This window comes from Lonchura striata, chromosome 2, assembly GCF_046129695.1.
Source record: "Lonchura striata isolate bLonStr1 chromosome 2, bLonStr1.mat, whole genome shotgun sequence".
Lineage (NCBI taxonomy): Eukaryota > Metazoa > Chordata > Aves > Passeriformes > Estrildidae > Lonchura > Lonchura striata.
In genome coordinates, this window is record NC_134604.1 from 92,624,310 (window position 1) to 92,632,618 (window position 8,309).

Below are 8,309 nucleotides of genomic sequence, written 5' to 3' on the forward strand. Positions count from 1 at the left end.
TCGTCACATAAACCCTGCAGTGTCTCCTGTGGAGCGTCTCTGTTTTGATGCTATGCAAGCTCAGGCTTCAGGAGTCTAATCACTCAGGGTTTGTTTACACTGGGAGAGCTCTGCTGCTAGATATGCTGGCATCGCTCCTCAGTGTGGATGTAACATATGCCAGAGAGGGAATTCCTCTGCCAGTCTAACAGTACCACTTCCCCCAGTGACATTAACAAAGCCAACAAAACCACTTCTCTGACAGCACAGCTGCACCAGTGGGGGGTATATGGTTTTTACTGCTTTCCCCCTCCCCCCACCCCATGAAGATATTCCATAGGACTACCAAAGCCCTACAGAAGGGATGGATTCTCTTCTGGGCAAGCTGCCAACATTATCCAATAGCACTCACTGCAGAGCAGGAAAATGGAGACCCGTATTAAATGCACTTAGACCCAAGCAGTGTTTCATAGGCCAAAAAGGGACAGGGGCCTCTGCCCACGGGGTGTCAGTGATCCCTGATGAGGAGTGGCACGAAGGAAATTTCTTGCAAATGAAGCTGGCCACCCCTGCTCAACTCCCCACCATGATTACAATGCTGAGGCACTTAAAGAGGTTGCCCAGATAAGTCATGGGTGCCTCATCCCTGGAAGTATTCAAGGCCAGGCTGGATGAGGTTTTGAGCAGCCTGGTCCAGTGGAAGGTGCCCCATAGCAGTGCTGTTGGAACTGGATGATCTTTAAGGTCCCTTCCAACTGAAACCATTCTATGACTCTTGTTGTGGGTAATAGCAGCAGCCACATCATACTGAGAGATGTGGAGAGAAAATGGCTTTGCTCTAGGCAGCAAAGTGAGGGAAACAGCAGAAGTGTCACACTGGCTGAGGATCAGGGAGCAAAGCTCAGCCAGCCAAGGTGCAAGACACCATTTCCATGCTGCCAGCTCACAGTATTTTTGCAAGTCCTGTCATGCTTGAAATGTTTTAAAGTTACAGCTCTTCAAATCACAGCCACTGGATAACAATTAATTTAAATTTTTATTTAAGGAATATGTATATTGAATTCCAGGCAGTGATTCATAGCCAGATTTTAATAATATATATGCATACTATGTATAATATATATAAATATATATGCGTGTGTGTGTATAAATGCACTTACATACATACCTAGTCTGCACGCTTCAATTTTAAAGCAAAGACTTCCAGTTTTCTAAGGCTGGAATTACAATCTTAAACATTTTCAGCTGAACAATGCGGTACCGTCAGCCACTAGCATGCAGTATAACCAGAGGGGAGTGTGCTGGTGGCATCCTCACAGTTCTTCCTTTTCTCCACACACACAGTATTTGGAAGATAGTCTAGGTAGCAGTAGGGCACCTGAGGGCTAACTTGTTTTGTTGTCTGTATTATGTATGAGCATAGAAAGAATGCATATAAAAACTGTGGAAAAGACATTAATGAGAGTAAGACCAGCAGAACTACATTATTTTTCCACGTTTTCTCACAAAAAACAATTTAATCACCAACAGTTTCCTTAATTGCCCCCTCTTTTCAGGATCTGGCACACCCTTATTTAACTCAGTCCAGATCTTTATGCACTGACAGGATCTGGTTTTCAAGGAAAAAAGCCGTGCACAAGTCCTCTGCTTCCTCAATGAGCTCAGGCAGACCATATTTCTTTGGATAATATCCCAGTTGCCAGAATTACAGAGCCAGAACATAGACAGGAAAAGCAAGGGCATTCTCCTTCACAGCATTCCTGCATCCTGGCTCTCACAAGGCAGCAGGAGTAGCACGGTCAGTGACAAGTCTGTAACAGGACCAAAAATCCTACAGAGCTCACAGTATCACTGATGAGAACAGCATGTATTCAGGAAAAAGGCACTCTAATGACTTTGTTTGGGATAACTTTTCCCCAGGCTCTCAGTTCATCCTTGCAGTGCTTCCACCCTGGATCAACAGCACTCATACACAGACCGGCATTCCCTGAGCACGCAGCCACGGCAGGCACACCTGTCCAGCACAGATTATTCTTGCCAGAAGCACAATAATCTCCCTGGGAGGACTGCTGCTGAAAGAAGAGAGCGTATGTACATTAAAATGAGATTTTGCTTCCTGTCCTGTGATGACCTTCTGCTGCTGCTGCAACACCAGCAACAACAATACCTCCCAACCGATTTCAGTGAGCAAAGGCAGGACAGCCTTTAGGGTCAGCCAGGCAGACCCAAACAGCCTCACCAAGGCTTCAGGGTGACAGCATCCTGCTAGAAGAACTTCCAAAATGTAGATTGCTCAGGGCCAACTAGCACCTGGAAATTTCCACCTTAGGAGTAATATCTGCACTGCTGGTGGGATGTTCTCAAGCTCTGTCTGGGCTCCACATTCAGCTCCCAGCCAGCATTGCACCCTCTGCAAATATACTGGGCTACAAAAATATCACTCTGGGTCCAAAACACCTTTTCTTTCTTCTTGCTTCCTATCATGTGAAATATCATTTTCAGGTCACACCTTGTCACAACAGGAGAGAAGTGTACTTAGTCCCAATATTTACGTGTGAAATCAGAGATAAGTGAGCATAAATCTCCCTTTGCCCAAGCCTTAGGCACACATGCTCACCATGGGGACAAGGCTGGTGACATGGCTGACATATGTGGCAGCCCAAACCCTCCTTTTAGATACTCTCAGTGCTTGTGCTTATACACAACAATTCATTTGCCTTGTGAATTACAAAGGGTTAATTTATTGTTAAACTGCAATTCAGAATGCCTCATTTAGCCAAAGACCTTTCTCATTAAAAAGATAATCATACAGATGTATGAGGTATTTGTACAAAGATCTTAATCTTTGCTGCCATCAGTTCTGGTTCTACGCCAATTAATAACCAAATTAATGTCAACGCCAGTACCCAATCCTCCACAGGGAATAGGAATGACGTTTCCTTTCAGCTATGCACCGAGCCTCATCCAGCAGGAGGGAGAGCTGTATCTGTTATCCCGGGGCCAGCCCCGTGCCGTCCGTCTCCCACCTGAGCGCGGCGGGAGCAGCGAGAGGAAGCGGCTGTGTTTTGGATCAGCCTCCCACGCGCAGCAGAGCAGCTCCTGGCTTGCTCAATCCTACGCTGCGACGCCCGGGGATGGTCCATTCGACGGAGGGGGGCCAGGCGTGCGAGACCCAGCCGCGCTGCCCGTCCGCGGCCGCACAGCGCCGAGCCAGCTGCCGCCGCGCCCCGCGGGAGCGGCGCGCCACGGGGTGTCAAACGGCTGCTGCATCACGTTCCCCGATGCGGCCTCTGCATTTCCCCCAAAAAAGAACAAAGCTGTCCTCAAAAGGACGCTTTCTGACGAGCAGCTGACCAAAAATAAAAGTACAAACGGAACTTAATGGAGCGCGAAGCCTCATATGACAAGGAAAATTCCCGCTCCAATTCTGATCTCTGTTTACAACGTTGAAAGTGGGTCAAACTGGTCTGCGATGGAGGAATCTGTTTGGAAAATGATCTCTGAGAGGAAAAGCATCTAAGCGGCAGACAACTGCACTGCAATGCTTCCATGGGGATCCCTTCCCTGCCATCAAAGTAATTCAGCTCTACCACACAAGGCTGAAATCCTCTAACTTGAAATTATGGCTTTTCAATTCAAATTATTTAAATTCAGCAATTCCCTATCTTTTGGAGCAAATCAACTAACCATGTTTCAGCACAGATCTTCATGCTTTAAAAAACTAAGACATGGCTGGGTTTGGACAGGGTTGGGGAAGCTGTTTTGGTTTTGTTGATTTTGCTGCTTTTTTTTTTTTTTTTTTTTTAAATAATTGAATAATTGCCCTCACTTTTCTTCATTTCCTGTGTTCAGGACAAGGTTATTGTGCAGTGCCACCACACTGCCTAACTCAACTATTTTGTTTTGCCCCGTCATGGTCTCTTTCAAAATGCAAAGGAATCATTATGACATTAAGTAAGAGTCCAAAACTAAGCAGCAGTCTGTAACAACATTACTTTTCAAGGTATTTTCACTCTGACTTAGAGAAATCTAGTGAATTTATTATCTGTCCTTTCCCATTCAAGATAGAAAATTATTATAATGTAAACAAATTCAACCAAAACTTCCTGGCAAGAAGCTTTGTGTGTTGTTCTGTGCAATGCTGGTATACAAATACACAACAACCTAAAGAAAGAATATACTAACCAGCTTTGAAACCCACTGATTTGTTTTATCAACTTATGAAAATTCTGTTCTTTGACCTTCAAGTGCTTGATTCCTTTTATGGTCGCACAATCTTTATTTATTAAAAATCTCCTACTACTTACTCTCAGGGTACCCAGAGGCTTTAAAAAGCACAAAATGTCAAAAAATGTATTACTACATTCCTGCATATATTGAATCTTCTTTCTAATCTGTTTTTGAAAGAAAGAAATACATTTATAGCATTTTTTTAGAAAACCTATTTAAAAGCACCCCAAGTAGATAGACATTCCTTCATATTTATGTTTTGTATTTTTTTTAATATTCCCTTTGGTTTTAGTTACTATTTTGTATTTACAGAAAAATGAGCTCTGTGAGTCTTCAGAGTATCTGCTAATGTCAGATATTTATAGAAAGTTACAATCTCAAAGGATTTTAAGAACTGAATCAGTCTACATCTGTCAGACATCCTTGTATCTTTTAAACTTAAACTGGAGATTTTCGGGGCAAATAAGGAATAAAAAGGCTCATATTTCAAATGCACTTAGTATTAAAAAAGTAACAAAGAGTAGTAGCCAAAAAGACTTGGAAAAACTACCATGGCACAATAAAGGATGTAAAATTTATGTCTGTTTACTAACAAACAAAGAAAGAGAATAAAGTAACACGGAAACAGCTCAGACATAACATAGATGAGAACGTGAAAGAGGTATGGGGTGTAAATTCTGAGTCTACAGAAAAAGAATATTTACAAAGTTAGGTGGAAAAATGAGTTTGTGAGTCTCTCAGACATATCTATGAATTAGAAAGTGCTTTGTGAATGGTCCAGGGAAATAAGAACAGTTACCCTTACAAAACCAAAGATCCTCCTAAAATAATTTTTTAAAATGTCTATTTCTCCCCAGACTTATAACTAAGTCAGAGCCAGAGGAAACACACAGGGGCAGCAGGGACGCCGGGGCGGCCGCCTGTCCCAGCGCCCTGCTCGGCGCGGGGCGAGCTCGGGGAGGTGGGAGGCTGCGAGGCGCCAGCCTTCCTCCCGCCTGGCTGCCAGCCCAGCCCGCACTGCTCCCGCTGCGAGCCCCGCGCTGCTGCAGCGCCAGGGCCACCGCGAGTCCCGCCGGCAGCTCCTCGCACCCAGGCTGCTCTCGTTGTTGGCTGTGCGGAGCTGCGCGCCTCTGTAAACCTTCCTCTGTGCTGTGAAGGGACCCCCACCCAAACATGAGAGGTGTTTGGTCCTCAGATAAAAAGAGAGTCTCTCATTCAATAACCGAGCTGTCCCAAACTATACTGTAACAGAGAAACACATTAAGTTGGGAAACACTCTTGTAACACTTATTTCTGTTCTGCTTTTTTGTTTATTGGTAGAGCCTCTTTCCCAGATTGAGTGCAGGACCCCACTTTACCAGGCTTGACATCTGCACAAAGGGGAAAGACCTTTTCTGCCCTAAAGCTAAGAACCCAAAGTCCAAGATGTGCTCAGGAAGCGTGCCTGGAGCAGCAGTGTGGGAAAGGCTCCCAAAACCCTCCTTGGGCTTGGTGCCACCAGGCAAAAGAGTCTGGGGACAAGGAGGCATGGGCGGAGCCTGTCAGAATCAGTGGATAGTCAGGTGGAGGAGCCCCCACTTACCCCAAGCCCCATGTCACGCGTGCCACCCTGGATTGCAGAACAGGACATTTACTGAATGGCAGAGCAGGACATTTACCTGCTCTGGAGCCCTACTTTGCAGCCCAGTGCACTGGACAACAGTTTGCACCTCATGTACCACCTCCACAAAGCTGCAGCCCCTTTAGGAGCAGGGGCATCCTCTTCAGCTCTACTGCCTGAACAGCCACTTACGGGGAAATGGTGGCGGGGAAAGCTGACAGCAGCAGTGGCAGGGGCTTCAGCTGTCCCAGCTAGTCCCCACTGGCCACCATGGTGATCCTTGAGTTAGCCACGCTCACACAGCCACCAACACACTGTGCCCGCTCTCATCACTTCCATCACCCGCCAAGAGCACTGCGGGCTCCTGTGAGGAGTCCACATCCCCGTACCACCTCCTGATGTACCTGTGAATCTGGGAGGCAGGAATGATCTACTAAATCCGCAGAATGGGACTCCAGTCCAGAGCCAAGACCTTCATGTACAACACAAAACAATAACAACTCCAGTGGGTGGCAAACTGAAGAACCGAAGTGGGACAGCCCAGCCCAGTGTCCTGCTAAGCTCAAGGCGCTGGTTACAACTTTGTGGGTCTGAGAACTACTCGAAATAGAGCCACAAAAGGTAACAAAAGCTCACTGTCAGCAGGCTCCAGCGAGTGGAATGCTCTGCCAACTGTTCTGCAAAAGGTGAAAAATACGGTGTTATTTTCAAGCAAGGAGTCATCCCATCATCATAGCAGATGACCTTCATCAATCTTCACTACCTTAGACTGGCACACGAGGAAAGATTTTTGTCAATATGTGGATCTCTGTGTGCACTATGTTACTAAACATCAGGTGAGACAACAGTACTGTCCCAAGTTTTGAGGCACAACCAAACCCCTTTGGTTGTCTTTTCCCTCTGGCTGAGCGACGACGGGAATTATGTACGCACACAGAACACATAGAAGTTACCTGACAGAGTACATTTTCTTCAAACAAAACACAAACTAGAGCTGTAACGCGTTTTTTCAGCACAAAAAAAAAAAAAAAAAAAAAAAAAAAAAAAAGGAGATTTTTTTTCCACAGGCTACCGAACAGTAAAGGACCCAAATAACGCTTAAGCAGCCTTCAAGAAAACTAAGCATCAAACGCTAAAATGTCCTTCAGAGGCTGGAAGGGATGAGCTGAATCACCTCCCAAGCGAGGTGAGGCACCGGCTGCTCCAGCAGTTGCGTAGATAAGTTTGCAGCCGGCTCGTGGCACGCAGGGCAGGGTCCATAGTCCACCCTCCAAAATTAATGCATCTCCCATGCACAGCCGGGACTCCGCTTTGGGAAGCGGAGCGTCCGTACAACACTTGCAGAACAGTGGCTCCTCACGGGGGTTCCCCTCCAGCCCGGCTGCCGCTCCCCGCTCTCCCCCGCCGGGGACCGGCCCCGCTCCGCCCCCCGCGCCCCCCACCGCCCTCCCCGGGCCCGGGGTCCCCCTCCGGAGCGGGGGGCGGCGCGGGCGGGGCCGGGGGCGGCGGGCCCGGCCGCACAAAGGGCGGCGGGGCGGGGGCCGCCGGGCACTTACTTTGTCTATGGTGCCCGGGAGCAGGCGGTCGAGCAGGCGGCACAGCACCACGCCATCCTTCAGGGAGGACTGAAGGAAGCCCTCGGGGTCGGAGATGGTCTTTTTGGGCGACTCCAGCACGCCCAGGGCGATCAGCCACGTAACGGTCTGCTCCGCCGAATTCATGGCGATGGCGGCGGCGGGCGGGGGTCGCGGCGCCCCGCGCCTCGCGTGGGTTTTGTGTGTCCCCCGGCGGGGGCTTCAGGCGGAGGCCGGCGGCGCCGCCCCCATGTGAATGCAGATGACGACGCCCCGGCCCCGCCGCTACAGACACATGCAGCTGCAGTGCCGCCTCCTCCCCGCCCCCCCGCCGCCGCCGCCGCCGCCGCCGCCGCCCCATGACATCACTGGCAGCGGCGGCGGCGGGGCCGCGCGCCCGCGGAGCCCCGCGCACCGCTCCGCGCCCGCTGCGCGCGCCGAGCGGCGGCCGGCGCGCGCCCCCTAGCGGGCGGGCGGCGCCTCCGCGGGCGCGCAGCGAGGCGGGAGCGGGAGCCGCCGGGCACCGCCGGCCGCGGGGAAAAGTTGCGGGATCCCCCGGCCCCTCATCTCCTCCTCGGACGGCGCCGTCGCGCAGAGAACGAACCCCCTCAAGCCTTCGGCGCCAGGCTCCGGGAGACTGGTTTCGGACCATCTCCCTCTGGGAGCGCCGGCAGCGGGCGCCGGCCCGACCGGCCGCAGTAACGCGATCTCTGCCTTTGCCCGTCGTTCCCTTGCAAGGAAACCCGTTTGCAGCCTCGGGCCAGCGGCCGGGTCGCGGGCTCGCCCCGGTGCGCGCCATCCCCGCCGTGCGCCTGCTGGGATGCTCCATCCCCGAGCGCCTCCCGCCAGCTTCCCCCCCGATGGTCTGCGGCACCGCCTGGGAAGCCAGCGTAAATACTCTACACAGAAGGACTGTGAAGACTAAC

At 50.2% G+C, this 8,309-nt stretch overlaps 1 protein-coding gene across 3 annotated transcripts in view; it reads right to left on the reverse strand.

The window, feature by feature from the left end:
* Positions 1-7,664, reverse strand: part of ARHGEF7 (Rho guanine nucleotide exchange factor 7) — a 115,875-nt gene extending 108,211 nt beyond the window's left edge. For 2 of the 3 annotated variants that reach the window (XR_013339522.1, XM_021545598.2), the window contains exon 1: positions 7,366-7,663. Coding sequence is in view for 2 of the 3 variants with exons in the window: in XM_021545598.2 (XP_021401273.1) it covers positions 7,366-7,530 (165 nt within the window). In the remaining variant the exon portion in view is untranslated. Of the gene's footprint in view, positions 1-7,365 lie in introns of all 3 variants that reach the window. The other variant, XM_021545597.2, reaches the window with a different exon arrangement.
* Positions 7,665-8,309: the final 645 nt, after the last annotated feature.